This window comes from Myotis lucifugus, unplaced genomic scaffold (genome assembly GCF_000147115.1).
Source record: "Myotis lucifugus unplaced genomic scaffold, Myoluc2.0 scaffold_3, whole genome shotgun sequence".
Taxonomy (NCBI): Eukaryota; Metazoa; Chordata; class Mammalia; order Chiroptera; family Vespertilionidae; genus Myotis; species Myotis lucifugus.
This window is the reverse complement of record NW_005871051.1, coordinates 28,235,754-28,250,939: the sequence shown is the minus strand read 5'-3', so window position 1 is coordinate 28,250,939 and position 15,186 is coordinate 28,235,754. Positions and strand designations below refer to the sequence as shown.

The window sequence follows — 15,186 nt, the reverse complement described above, 5'->3', positions numbered from 1 at the left end:
AAAGCAAATAATGGTTTATTAAGCCCAGAACCACACAACCACATAACTTCTTGCCATCAGAAGTCTGGCAAGCAGCTGAAGGCCTCCTGCCTTTGAACAACTGGACCGTACTCACCAATAAATAGTTCCCTGAGACAGGGAAGGGACACAGATAGGGGCAGCTACAAAGTATAAGAAAACAAGTAAAGGGAGAAGGTCCTGTTGAATAAGCAAAGGGACCCATAAAAGGGCAATGAAATCAACAGTTGCCTTAACAACTGTTTTAAATATTACTTTAATAATATAAAAAACAGGAAAGCAAAATCTAAACATAATTCACTTACACTCTGGGTAGTTTATGTTTAAACTACTCAGTGCTCCTGCCCCGGCCGGGTGTCGGTTGGAGTGTCATCCAGTACACCAAAAGGTTTCAGGTTCAATTCCTGATTTCTCTTTCACATGGATGTTCCCCCCCCCCCCCCCCAACTCAAATCAATCAAAATATTCTCTGGTGAGGATTAAGAAGAAAAAAAAATTAAGTCCTTGGTGCTCCTGACATTTGGAGAGTCCAACGCATTTCACACAAAGCCATCAAGTCATAGGAACACACTCCTTTGCTATTGCTCATCCTATGGATGCAAGAGCGCCTCTGGAATCCACCGCCCTCCCCCCCATTTTCCTGGTAGGGGGAAGTCAAGTAATTATTTTGGTCTTAATGACCTCCTACCAAGTTTCAATCTTCATGGAGAAGTAAAATAATAAAATGTAATAACCCAAGACTATATCAACTAATTTTTGGATTCATTGAAGCTTGAAAGCAAGATTTTTTCCATGATTATCTGGATTAGGTAAGTATATACGTAAGGACCTGTTATCAAGCAAGTTAAACCAAGTCAAAGTAAACTTATTTTCCTTGGCTATTGCATCTAGGGTTCCGTGTAACTGAACCCAGTCTGGGCCAGGATGTACAGGGAAACAAAGGTAGGTCTGAAGAAAGAGAACAAGGCTGGGCTTTCTTTTCTTCTGGGTTGTGGTTCTGGAAGTCACTTGTGTTCACACAAGGGTGACAACAGACCAGCAGAGATGGCAAGAGTAGCAAAAATGAGTTGAGATCATGTAAATGCTTTAAAGTAGAATTTTAAAGCCATAAAGGTACTCTGAACTCTACAAAGGCCCAGGGCCATCAGAAAATACAAGGGTTTGGTAATTGGTTATCAAAACCCTTCAAAGATGTAAATGTCCTTTCCTCCAGAAACTCCTCTCTTAGGGAAGCACAGAGACAGACACCCCTGGCTTTGCATCCCAGCTCAGCCCCTTTCTGGGTGATCTTGGGCAGGATGCTCCACCTGTCTAAATCATGTCACACCTAGTCACCCACTTAGGCTGGCAAATAGGTGGACAATCAATGCTTTGGTGGACAAAAATAACAAAGCTGTAATTTTTAAGAAATCAAACCTCATTTCCAGGTCAATTAATTTATTTACATTGCAGTTTTGTCAGGTTCATTTTCCACCTCTACAATTACAGAAGAAATGTCCATTCTGCATCTACAGCCAAGGCTTGGTATGAGAACCTTCTTGTTTCCCTATAAAATAAGACCTTTGTCTGCTAGGTGACTCCTAAATGAATTTCAACCACCCCCCTTCATTTATATGCAAGCAACTTTTTTTTAAAAATATATTTTATTGATTTTTCACAGAGAGGAAGGGAGAGAGACAGAGAGCCAGAAACATCGATGAGAGAGAAACATCGATCAGCCACCTCACGCACATCTCCTACTGGGGATGTGCCCGAAACCAAGGCACATGCCCTTGACCGGAATCGAACCTGGGACCCTTCAGTCCGCAGGTCGACGCTCTATCCACTGAGCCAAACCGGTTTCGGCTATGCAAGCAACTTTTTAAAAACCAGATAATTCTAATGCCATACTCCAGAATATAATTCAACAGGAAAAGAACACATTCTGAATTAGAGACAAAAGGAATTCAGTCATGAAAGCTTCCACCACCTCAAAACAAAGCTTTGGGTCTCAGGGAAGATTCTCCACCCTGTCTCCAGATTAGGAAAAGCTCCAACTGATTCAATTCCTTTTGTTCCAACAGATCCTAGTCTTCACTTATGCTTCAAGGATTTGCCCAAACATCCATTTAAAGCCACAAACCAAGAGCAAAAGAACCCTGCTCAGCATAACACTGCCCCAAGCAAGGGGAGAAAGTGGGTCAGTAGCAACAGGAAAACAGGGAGGTTGTCACGAGTTAGGGGTGCAGGTAGTTAGAACTCACAGCACATGAGGGGTGTAAAGAGGAACAACTTTCTGGAAGGTAATGAGGGTTCTTTCCTTCCTTAAATTTTTTACATTTCTTTCAGCAATCCATAAAATGGTTTTATAGAAATTAAAAATATATTAAAAAGAGAGAATAAAATTATTCAGAGCACAGTTTTGATTGCATATCTCTACTTACTGTTCAACTGGTAGAGGTTCTTTCGCTGCTTCTGCAAGCTCTTTTTGCAGTCGGGCTTGCCGCCGCCTATTAAAAAAGAAAAGAAAGCCCACTACTTATGTTTGCTTAAAAAATGCATGGGGCTTTGGCTCTCAATAAACTAGCTCTAATAATGTATCTAAATATTCAGTGCATTCAAAATAACAACTGCCCTGAGCAAAGACTCCAAAGTCCCAAATCCATACTGGTAACATTGGTAAAGATGCTGTTATGAAGGATGTCAGAGCAAAGCCTGGAGGGAGGATTATCCTATCTAATAATAGACAAACATGGTAATTGACTGTACCTTCGCTATGCCTCCCACGGGCTAATCAGCACGATATGCAAATTAACCGCCAAGAAAGATGGCGGTTAACTTGCATACACCAGCTGGGAGCGAAACAAGTCAGGCCGGGCGCGAAACAAGCTGAGTGGCAGAGACGGGAGCGAAGCCCGTCTGCTTCGCTCCAGCCGTAGGAAGCCCTATTCTTGCAGGAATCTTCCTGCAACGGGCCTCTAGTGTTATTAGGAAAAGCAGTGAACCAGCAAGGGAGAAGCCTGTTGGGACCCAGGGCCTCTCAGGACAGAAAGGTGTATACAGGGTTAGTCATGGCTGCAACTTAGTTTCTACAGCAAACAGCCTCACACCGACATACCAAGAGCATGAATAATAATAGTTAAGCTTCACTTACAATTTACTTGTTCCTAGCTGAGTTTTATTACTTTACAGTTTTTAACTCATTTAATCCTCATAACAATGCTTTGAGGTTAAGTGCCATTATTCCCATTTTACAAATGAGATTAGGGCTGAACACAGAAGCCTCGTCTGTGGCAAAATCTTAATGCTGTCAACAGTTGCATCCACTCTCAAAATTATTTTTATTAATGTTTTCTGGTTTTCCCCGACCCTGTGGTAGGAGCTGCCAGGTCTGTTTCCTTCTTTTCAAAGACCTAGGTTCCACTTTAGCAAAAAAGAAACCTACTAACTGTGGATACATCTCGTACCTTGAATCCTTTTCATTCTCTGCATTGAGGCGATTGGCTTCCTGCGCTTTCTCGGCCATCCACCTGGTGACCAGCTCCTGGTTCTCCTCCGAAGTTTTCCTCAGTTTCTCCTCCAAGGCAGTAAAAGTGATCTGCAGGGCATCATATTCATCCTTCAGGGTCTGGTTGGCTCTCTCCAGGTCCTGCAGTTTACTGCGTAGTTCTTGGCACTCTGTCTCCAGATCAGAGATAGTCTGCAAGCATTCTGCAATTCTGAAAGCACAACACAGGGAAGAAATGGCACTTTGCAGGAGCCCCGCTGGGGGCCAGAGGACCTGGCCAGGTGCTGGAGCTGTATGAGCTCGGGCACCAGCAGTGACCTCAGCCATCACACCAGGCACCATGCAGGAGACTTCATTGTTATTACACCTCACTTAGAGTCCAGTCCCAATGGTTTACAGGACAACCCCATTAGGAGAGGAAGCATCAGGGGTCAAATTCATCCAGACAATGAATGACTATTACAGCATTTTTCAGAAAAGCAAAATTTGAAGAGAGGAAGCTTCTGGTCCTTAATGTGAGTGGTCAACAGGGGCTTAAGAGGCTGGAAATCCTGTGTATTCCATCAGCTCTATCATTCACTGACTGAGAATGCCTGAGGAAGTCCCCCATTTTTCTAAGCCCCTAGATATCCCTCTCTGCACATTAAGGAAAAAGGCACAATGACTCAGGCTTGAGTCTCTGTTTATCTTATCTGCCAGGCTTCTCTCCAATCAAGAATAATCCTGCCCACAAACTCATCCCTGCTCTCAAGGACCACACACTCTTTATCTTGGGCCATTTCCACCACAGAAGACACCAGCTCCCATACCCAGCGGCCACGGGGAGAACTGTGAATGCCCCAAGGACATTTGCAAGGGCCAAAGGTACTTGCCAGGAGTATGCTGGGAACCTGGAAGACTGAGGGCACTGTCCTGGCCTTTTCCATCCTTAGAGCAGGAAAAAAGATCCCAAGCTATACATGCACAAAAATGAAACTCTTGCTGAGTCCAACGTGGCTACCATTTGCCACTGATCACCACTGGCCCTGCTCACAAGAGTACAGTAGATAAAACAGGGGCCCGATCCCACGACCAGTCCCAAAGTAGGTGTTGTCTCTACTCACTTTGCTTCATTCATCTGCATCTCCCTGTCCTTCTGCTGCATTTGGTTATTCAGGTCAATCACCAACTGAGCTAACTGGGGGGTAAAGAAGAATACTTTAATAAATAAGAGATTTTAGAGCCTCAGTTGAAAACTAAATAACAGTGGGTTAAATTATTTTTAAGAAAGAAAAGGTGCCTGTGGGTTGAGCCAAGGCAGGAAGAAACGAGCTGGGTGGCGGAGAGGAGCCGAAGGGCCCACAGGGATGCTCATGGGAATGGTGGGGGCTGGTCCCCGTTGAAGGCAGGCTCGATGGGTGAGAAGAGCTCTAGGTGACTGACAGGCTCCTGCGGAGGACTCTGTCAACCCCTGCACCCCAGCTATCTTTTCAGACTCTTCAGCTGATAAAATGATCAATTCAGCTGATTTGTAAATTTTATTGTACTTTTTCATAATGTGTCATCACAATACCATTGAGAGTTAACATAGCTCAGGATTTAATTCTAACGATTCTTTCTGAAATCTCAGAATTCACTCAAAAGATTTTTAAAAAAATTATTTTCTTTATTGACATAACACTGGTTTATAACATTATAGAAGTTTTAGGTGTGCAACATTATATCACTGGCGAACCTATGACACGCGTGTCAGAGGTGACATGCGAACTCATTTTTTTGGTTGATTTTTCTTTGTTAAATGGCATTTAAATATATAAAATAAATATCAAAAATATAAATCTTTGTTTTACTATGGTTGCAAATATCAAAAAATTTCTATATGTGACACGGCACCAGAGTTAAGTTAGGGTTTTTCAAAATGCTGACACGCTGAGCTCAAAAGGTTTGCCATCACTGTTATATATAATTCAACCGAAAGTCTAGTTTCCATCCGTCACTATATAAGTGACCCCTTTACCTGTTTCACCCTCACCCCCCTCCCTTTGTCTCTGGTAACCACCCATCTGCTATCTGCTTCTAAAAAGCTTTCGATCCTCAGTGGACCAAGCAGAAAACTACTTTCCTTTCAAATTTCTCCACTTGTACCTTCCATGCTATCTTAGAGCATGACAACTGGGCAGTTATCTCAATGGCTTGCCGTCTTGCTGATGGAAACAAGGCCCTCACACCTTTCCCGTTGTTTCATTCCCACAGATAGAGCTGGTGATGCCACACGAAGCCAGCCTGCCCATCCTCCCACTAAAAGACCCACAGAGAGCAGAAAACAGACAAGGAGAGCAGCTATCTTTACCTCCCCACGTTTCTTGTGCAACTCAGTCAGTTCTTCCTGGTGTTTCATCTTCAGGTGGGCCATTTCCTGTAGCTGGCCATCATTCCATGCACCATCATGTCCGGGACTGAGTTCCCAAACCAGGCAGATGAAGAGAACGTGCAAAAAAGAGGGGGGGAAAATCAAACCCCTTTCAATCAGGCAGTGGAACAATAACTCCAGAATTTCAACCATGAACATGACAACAAAGCCAATAAAGCGGGCCAGTCTCTCCAGGCCAGTGTAGTTATACGCCACATAAACCTGATGGAGAAAGTAGGAGACCAACCACTACCCAAACCACCACGTGCTTTAGGAATAAAGGGTAGGTTCCAGAATAAAGGTTAGGTAACTATGGAAGAGACAAGCAGGCTGCTCACCAGGCAAGTATGTGAGCACCAACTCTGTGCCAGGCACTGCTCCTGCAGCTTGGGGAAAGCAGTGCACAGAGCTCTGCCCTCATGCAACTGACAAGAAGTTAAGAGCAGACAGACAATAAGTAACTACATAAAGGCAGGTGGTCAGATGTACTGAGAAAAACTTAGTCGGGTACAGAGTGACAGGGGTCCTGTTCTATGCAGGGTGATTAAAGAAGGCTTCTCTGAGAGGTCACACAAGAATGGAGACGGGAAAGAGGTGAGGTACAAGCCTTGTGGTCCGTGGGGGCCCTTCTAAGCAGAGGGAACAGCAAGTGTTGGAAAGGCCTGGAGGAGGGACACAGATGGTGTTCTCCAGGGATAGTGTGACTAGAGCCAGTTGGGGAGGAGCGGGGAGGTCAGGCAGAGCCTCACAGGCTGGAGGACTGTGGCTTTTACTGGGTATGACTGCAAGCCATTGGAGGGTTTTGAGCAGAGGAGAGACTTCGGTTTTAAAAGGATGACTATGGTTGCTGGGTGTAGAGAAGAATGCAGGGGACAAGGGTAAAAACAGAGTGACCAGTTAGAGCTATTATACAGCCCACAGTCTGGGTTTAAGATAGTGCAGCTCAGATGAAGGTGGTAGCAGTGAGAGGGTGAGATGTGGTCAGATCCCAGCTAGATCCATTCTGAAGAGAGATGACAGTATGTGCCCTTAAATTGGATGTGGGGTATCAGAGATAGGAATAAAGAATGACTCCCAGGGTTTTGGACTGTGCAACTGACAGAATGTAGGCGTCACCTACTAAGATGGGAGGGACAATGGGAGAAGCAGGTTTGGGGGAGGGCCGAAGAGTTCAGTGGGGATAACCAAGTAGGTATGTCCACCAAGCAAGTGGAAATTGGAGTCTGAACCTCAAGTAAAGAGGTTCTAGCTGGAGGCTGACATGTAGCAACTGAATTCAGATTGCCTCAAGGACCAATGCAGTTTTGGGAACTCTGCAGGTGTTTGCACAGTATCTCAGAAACAGCAGCAGGCAAGGGGTCTTAGCTGGAGCTACAGATGTGAATTTTATCAGACCATCGCCCAGGGAATGTACATGGATGGAGGAAAGGAAGAAAGCTGGGATACCATCACCTGAAAGGAGGGGAGAACTGCCCCCTCCACCACTGATAAGGAAATAGAAAGAGGGGAAAGTGGGAGGGGGGAGAGCACAGTGCTCCCTCCAATTCCACCCTCCATCTCTAAAGTTTTATCACAAGTTCAAGCACACAATGCCTCATCTTCTGAGGCAACCTAGTGCTTCCCCAATCTTATGAGAAATCATCAACAGGCCTGGGTGATTAACTGCATATGTGGATTAGAAATTATCTTTATCAAATCTCCTTATTTTAATGCAGAGCAATTGGGAACATGCAAAATGTAAAAGTCCTCTTAAAAGGAGTTGGCATTCTAAAGAAGAGCTGGAGACTAGGGCAAGGATACAGGTCACTCATGCCACTTCAAAGCCTCCTACTACTTTCAATTTTACTCAAAATAAAAGTCAAACTCCTAACAATAGTCCATCAACAGTGCTTCACTAGGTAGGCAAGAGTCACCTAGAAGGCATGTTTAAACACTCCCGGGCCCCACCCCAGACTGATACAGGTCTGAGATAGAGCTGATAATCCGTACGTCCACCGGCTGATTTACAAGGACTCCTGAGTAGCCATGGACTAACACAGTGGTTCTCAACAGTTAGAGGTTATCAGGATCACCTAAAGGGCTTCTTAAAACAGATTAATGGGGCCCCACTCTCAGAGTTTCTGAAAGAATAGGTTTGGGGAAGGACCCAAGGCTTTCCATTTCTAACAATTTCCCAGATGCTGCTGTTCAGGAAGCATACTTGGAAAATTACTGGAATCCACGATATTCAGGCTGAAGAGTTTAATTTTAATCTATTTAGTAAGCAAGGGGATTAAAACACTGAAGAGGGAAGTCAGATAATTGATAGTATTTTTTAATTTTATTAAATTTATTGGAGTGACCCAGGTTAATAAAATTAAATAGGTTTCAATTGTACAATTCTTTTAAGATTAATAAGGACAAGATGCACAGGATTTAAGGAGACAGGAGGGAGAAAGGAAACTTAAAAAACAAAAGGCCCAAAATGGGGTCACCTGTGCTAAAAGCCTATAATCCCAAACCTACATTTAATGTCTGATCTAACTGCAGTTTCAATCTCTCCCATATTAGTCAGCCAGTTTAAAAGTTTCTGATCAACACCTAGAGGTAATCTGTCAGGTGGACCCTTTCCATTTCCTCCCTCCTCAAAGAACCCTCCTCAAAGAAAGAGGCTATCTGCATGATAAAAATCCTTGGAATAATAATTCTTTCTTTTCTTTTGTTAGTAATCCCTTGCCCTTCCTATTTTATACAACTTCCAGTTGCTAGATGGGATGTTGCCAGATTCACAAATTGTTTAATAAATTCCATTAGTTCTCCAAATTTACTATTGAATTTTTTTAAAAACATAATCACCCAGGTAGCCATATTGTGTGCATAACTTATCACACTAGCAAACACCCCTTGAACTGGTCACCCCCATTAGACCCACTTCCTTAAAAATGGGCACTGACTTATTCGCCTCTATATCCCTAATACCTGGCTCACACTACAGTCACACAATGTCTGAGTGCAGAAGGTGTCACAGTGCAGGAATGAAAGGGCAGGTAACAAATAAAGGGGAGAGGGGCACGGCAAAAAAATAAAAAAATAAAAAATAAAGGACAGATGCACTCGGGACTGTGGGAGGAACCAACAGGCCCAGGGAACTGACTATATGTGGAGGGGCAGGTCAGTGAAGGAAAAAGGAACCATAGATGACTCATGGAAAATAAAGAACCAGGCAGTCAGGAGAAGCCTGATAATGGACACACGTTTGTGGGGAAGGAAAGACCCCCAATCAAATTACCACCCCTGTGATATTCAGCCAAAATAATTGTTTTTACATTTACTTATAGTACCTTTCCAAGCAAATGAGTTTGTCAGAAAAAAAAATATATACAGAAATATAGTCCCCAAGAGTCTAGCCTGGTAGAAATAAAATGCTTCAAGTTTTCAATCGATTGATTTTAGATGAAAAGGTGAAACGGTATTCTCTATACCTGAAATTGACTAGAAGACTGAACCGAGTATTTTCAATGCTACAGAAGACCCCCAATAAGGTCCAGCCAGGCACACTCTGCTGAACTGTTGTTAGCAAGGATGGAACCTGGGCCAGCCCATTTGTTCATCTTTCCCATCTGGCCAGATGTGGAAACATGCATGGCAGTTACACAGCCCATTCAGCTACAGCAGTCAAGATACGTATTAAGCTACACCTAGCATTTGTGGGATTTTTAAAAACCCCAAATTACCATTAACCTTGTTCTTAAAACTGTTAACTAATATGCAAATAAGAATGGAATTTTAGAGCAATGATGGCTACCGTTCTCATACAAACCATCAAATTTAATATGGCAACATGAGTATATGGAAAAAGACAGTAAGACTCTAGAATGATTCCAATTACCCTGCTTTGAAGACTGGTTTTCAGGTTTTTGGACCGTCACCCTCAGAAAGAAATATAGTTTACATAAATAACCCAAGTAAACACATCAGACCCTCATCATGAACTCATATATGCATATTTAACAAGACAATACTCATCCTCCCTATAGAAACGCAGACCTTTCCCCTAATCTTTCTTAAAAGAAAAAAAGGCTTGTTGCAACCTGTTAGTTTAATTTCACAATCTACTAAAATATGTTGAAAAAACACTGAATAAAAAGGATCAAATAGACCTGTTTTGTAGAAAAAGCAACTTATGGCAATCTGTATTAAACAAGATCTATGTAAATCTGCTCAGGAATGCTTACTTGTCTGATTATTTAGAAAATGTGAACCCTGACTGGCTGGAGAAGGAACTGGCCTAGTTACCGCCTTAAGCAATTTCTCTAGCTAACATCTTACCAATAACCCTTAAAGCTGGGTAGGTGTGAGAACCTCTAAAAAATATTTTAGTTATCTGGCTTCAGAATCTTATCTAAAAAGAGCTGACAAAAACTAGAGCGCAGAAACAGTACTTGGTTTGCTTCTAAATTAGAGAAATGAACTGAGACTAATTTCAATTCATGAGAGGTACAAATTACACAGGATAGTTTCAAAATACCTTATCTCATGCCTGTTGGGTATGTCCGGCTTTTCTGCTTGTAGCTTCTGGGTCAGCACTGAATGAAAATCTGACTTTTCCAGCAACTTGTTATCTACCCCCCAAAAGAGAGAAAATCAAGTTATTTATTATAACCTACATACGTGTGTTTACTACTTAATGTCATATAAAGACTTGGACCACACACACACACACACACACAAAGACTTGGACCTAAATAAATAAATGGTTTCACTTTTATTAAGTATCAAAGTACTAGGTACTGTACTTTGTCACCAACTAGAGCAATTATCCAAAATTCAGGAACATACACTCCTTAGATGCTGCTTGGCCTAAGCAAGGGCAACCCAGTCAAGGGACCCATGTTCTCCCTATTAAAGGCAATGGAAAATGCTTTCTACTCCCACAGTTACCTTCTACCCTGGAGTAAAAACTAAGAAGTCAAGCCCTGACTGGTTTGGCTCAGTGGATAGAGCGTCGGCCTGCAGACTGAAGGGTCCCAGGTTCGATTCCGGTCAAGGACACCAAAAAAAAACCTAAGAAGTCAAAGATCATTTTGAGATTCCTTGCTCAGGAAACTGGGTGGAAGATGCTATTGTATCAGAGAACACATGAGTGGAGAGCTTAAGGGAGAAAATGAGTTCCCTATCTGAACTTAGCAAATGTGACAAGCAACACAGTGCAGGAATTCAAAAGAAAGGTCAGAGGTAGAAACGGACTTGTAGTTAGTAATGACAGGCACATGGGGCCCAGCAAGATCAGATTGGGGGTGGGGGTGGGGGGCGGTGTTTAACCAGAACAAGAGAGTGACCATGGGGAATTTGCAGAATAGCTACATTTGATGGGGGTTGTTGCATATCCTAAAAGTCTAAGATTATAACTGCTTAAGAACAAAATTTTGATAGGGTTTATGCTAGTGACCATTCCTGTTAGAAGAGCTTCTTTATTTTCTTAAAGGTTCTTAAGCCCTTGAGTTCAGCCCTGGCGGTGTGGCTCAGTTGGGTGGAGCATCGAACCCTGCATCTGAAAGGTCCCAGGTCCGATTCCTGGTCAGGGCACATACCTAGATTGTGGGTTCCATCCCCAGGATGCATACGATTGATGTTTCTCTCTCTCTTCCTTCCTCTCACTCCAAAATCAATAAGCACATCCTCCAATGAGGATAAATAAATGAATAAATAAGAGTCTTGAGTTCTATTTCTCCTTGATATCTGAAAATGGAATTACTGGCAGAAAAAGAAACACTCTCTTCATCTACATTAATTTAATGAACTAGTCAGAACAGGGAAGTGGCTCCAACTTCGGATATTCACCAGTGTCAAAGGGCTCTAAGAAGATCTTCCAAACGTTACAGCAGAGCTGGGTGCCCTGTGATAATATTAGGTCTTTCAAAGGACATGCGGTATTGAGGCATCCTTCCTAAAGTTCCTCTCACTAAAGAGAAGGAAGGCCCAGCCTGAGTGGCTCAGTAGTTGAGCGTTGACCTATGAACCAGGAGGTCACAGTTTGATTCCCAGTCAGGGCACATGCCCAGGTTGTGGACTTGCTCTCCAGTGCAGGGCCTGCAGGAGGCAGCCAATCAATGACTCATCACTGATGTTTCTATCTCTCTCTCCCTCTCCATTCCTCTCTGAAATCAATAAAAAACCCCACACCAATTATTAAAAAAATAAAAAGAGAGAGAAGGATGGAAATGCCCACTGCTCCCACAGCCTCTTTTCATCTTTCTCTTCAGGCTCAGAGGCAGGAACTGAACATGAGATTCTGGGCTGATGGACAGTCAGAACTTGACTGGGAAGGCTGGAAGGAGGAGTGGGGCCGTTTCAAGGTCAAACTAGAAGTGATCTCCCCAATGACAATCCTCAGCGTAAAGAAAGGTGGTCTTGCTCTTCTACCCGCTTCTAGCCCCTCAGATATTCTCTGCCCACCACAGCTCATTAAAAGATATGTTCCCTTTCCAGGACTGATCTCTCCTGACTTTTCTACATCCTCACACCCCATCAAGATGCCCATTTTTAAAGTGCAGAAAAACATTCAAATTGTGCCAATGTGATTACAAGCATCTTTCATTTATAGACTTACGGACATGGCTTCCAAAGCACTTACATGCACAGCCTTGTTTTTATGAAGCAGGCAGAGCAAGCGTCACCGCCATTTTATAGATGCAGCAAACCAGACTCAGAAAGGCAAGTGTAAAAAAAATGGTTAGTAAGGAGTGGAGTCTGATCTCCAACCCAATTTGACTTACAATGTGCATTAGCTCTTGAAGAACAAGCATTCAATAAATAGCTGATGACCTGCTAAGGAATCACATTTGAGTAAGAGGGTTGCCTGTGCCTCTGGCTGTTTGAAATGATACTGGTCTGCCAGGGCCTTTGAGTACAAGCCATAACAGGGGTCCACCATCTCCCTTTCTTTCCCATCTAAGGGCCATTTCTTGGGGGACCAAGGGAGAACAGCAAATCCAAGTTGGGAGCCATCAAGTCTACCTTCAATTCTAGGCCCCCACTGTTAACCTGCTGTACCTTTCCAGACAGATTACTTAACCTCTCTCCGCGTTGTGTAAAATGGACACCAGGACCTGCTTCGTAAGATTTTCAGGAAGATTAAGTGAAATAATAAATGCCAAATGTTGACTACAGTACTCAAACTTGTCGGCACATTTTATAAGATCCCCAGGTGATTCTAATGTACAGGTAGGTTTGGGAACCATTGATTTAGTGCAATCAGAACTCAACACAGGTCAACTACTAGTATTACAAATCTCATCAATCAATATAAATGGAGAGACTTGTCAGGCTTACTTCAAGGGGGTAGATGAAACCACAGGACTGAACACTGCCCATTTCTTACCCTAAATGTGTCATCAGTTATGGTAAAATTGAAGAAGGGGGGAGCTAGGAAGTGCTCATTAGAACGCATTTAAGGGTACATTTTTCTACTCATATTGCACCGGTGGTGAAAGGAAACTATCTTCCTTTTTTTAAAAAAATATATTTTTATTGATTTTAGAAAGGAAGGGAGAGGGATAGAGAGATAGAAACATCAATGATGAGAGAGAATCATTGATCGGCTGCCTCCTGCATGTCCCCCATTGGGGATCCAGCCCGCAACCCAGGCATGTGCCCTTGGCCAGAATCGAACCTGGGACCCTTCAGTCCGCAGGCCAATGCTCTATCTACTGAGTCAAACCGGCTAGGGCGAAACTACCTTTCTTATATTGAAGTTTTCAGTAATAGCAAAAACTATGTTGCCCCAAATTGAAAGTATATTAAGCCTCAAAATATTCAATCGTCAAAGAATATCAAGTTGGAATAAGGACAGAGGTCTAAAGGATGAAAGGCCAAACATTTCATGACACTCAGAAGGTGTTAATTGCGCGAGTTAACGCTTAAAGTCAGTGCCCGTTTCAAAAACACGGCTGCCCGAGAAACAGGACGTTTCTGGAGCAAGCGCTGTGTGAGCTGCGGGGATTTACAAACGCCAGCGTGCACGGTGCCTGCCTCCGAAGAGCGCACGATTTAGTAAAGGAACCCCTCCAGTCACACCCAAGGGTAAAATGAAAGAGAAGGTCTAAAAAAAATGGTCTGGGGTGTCCGAGGCACGGGCAGCGCCGGGAGCTCGGCCTCCGGTCCCCGCCGGCGCCCCACGTGCCTCTGCAGGCCCGTCCGTCCGCCCGCTCCCGGGGCCCGCCCGCCGCTCACACTGCAGGATGATCTCCTCGAACGCCTGCCTCTGCAGCCGGTCCCGGCGCCTCAGCTCCTCCGAGATGTGGCGCTTCCAGCGGGGGAAGTCGGCCGCGCGGAGACCCGACGACATGGTGCACGCGGCCCGGGCGCCTCAGCGCCGCCGATCAGAGCGGGGACTGGCGGCCGCGGCCCGCAGCATGAGGCGACCCGCGGGCGCGGGAAGGCGGGCAGCCCCACGCTCACCTCCACCAGCAGGCCGCCCCCGGCGCCATCCGGGATAGTCTTCCGGCTCCTGTCGGAAATAGTTTGGGCCAGGACCGGAAGGCCCGCCTCCCCGCCGACGTCTTACGCCACACGCACGCACGTGGTCTGCGCCAACGCAGTCGCGCTCGTCAATGACACCCTCCCGTGGCCAGAAGCACTGCTGGGAGAGAAGCGGCCGCTGGGAGGCGTTGGGGCATCGTGCTGGCTCAGCCCTGGCTGGAAAGGAGACCGGAAAGAGGCTGCATCCGCTCGCCTGCCTACGTTTCCTCTGCTTCTTACTCCGTTTTATATTTTACTTCTTGGCCTGCCTCCCTTTTCTTCATCTCCTTAGTTTACAAGCTGAGTGGGGTCCGCATAGTAGCTGTGAACTGTGGATGAATGGGGATCGTAATGATACCTACCTCACAGGGTTGTCTTGAGGTTTAAAGGAAGAACCTGTAATATAGGTTCTTCCTTTTATATAAGTCCTATATAATGCAGTTAGCACTGTGCCTGGCCCATGGTAAGCCTAACTTTCCCTAGACACCCAGCATCCTTCCAAGGTCTGCCCAAAGTCTGGCTGCTTTAGAGAGAGCATCCCCCTGACCTTGTAAACAGGTTTGTTTGTTTTTTACAAAGAAGAAAAATGCAAAGAATAGTTAAAGGTGTGAAAAGATTGCCTACGTTAATCATTAGAAACCTAGAAATTATGGCCTAACCGTAAATGGGTCCTTGGGTTGGAAGGTAACCTGAGGGTCAAGATGAGACAGGCCAGTAAGCCAGGACAAGTGGAATAGGGAAGCTGAGACAGACGGGTAAACGTCCAAGCAGTGTTCAGCCATCAGTAAGTGGT

At 44.4% G+C, this 15,186-nt stretch overlaps 1 protein-coding gene across 10 annotated transcripts in view; it reads right to left on the bottom strand.

Moving 5' to 3' along the window:
• Nucleotides 1-14,429, bottom strand: part of ATG16L1 (autophagy related 16 like 1) — a 65,563-nt gene extending 51,134 nt beyond the window's left edge. For 9 of the 10 annotated variants that reach the window (XR_002831692.1, XR_002831696.1, XM_023762594.1 and 6 more), the window contains exons 1-6: nt 14,106-14,429; nt 10,402-10,495; nt 5,835-5,940; nt 4,609-4,682; nt 3,465-3,716; nt 2,442-2,507 (exon numbers count right to left, since the gene is read on the bottom strand). Coding sequence is in view for 8 of the 10 variants with exons in the window: in XM_023762594.1 (XP_023618362.1) it covers nt 2,442-2,507; nt 3,465-3,716; nt 4,609-4,682; nt 5,835-5,940; nt 10,402-10,495; nt 14,106-14,220 (707 nt within the window). In the remaining 2 variants the exon portion in view is untranslated. Of the gene's footprint in view, nt 1-2,441; nt 2,508-3,464; nt 3,717-4,608; nt 4,683-5,834; nt 5,941-10,401; nt 10,496-14,105 lie in introns of those variants that run through there. The other variant, XM_023762614.1, reaches the window with a different exon arrangement.
• Nucleotides 14,430-15,186: the final 757 nt, after the last annotated feature.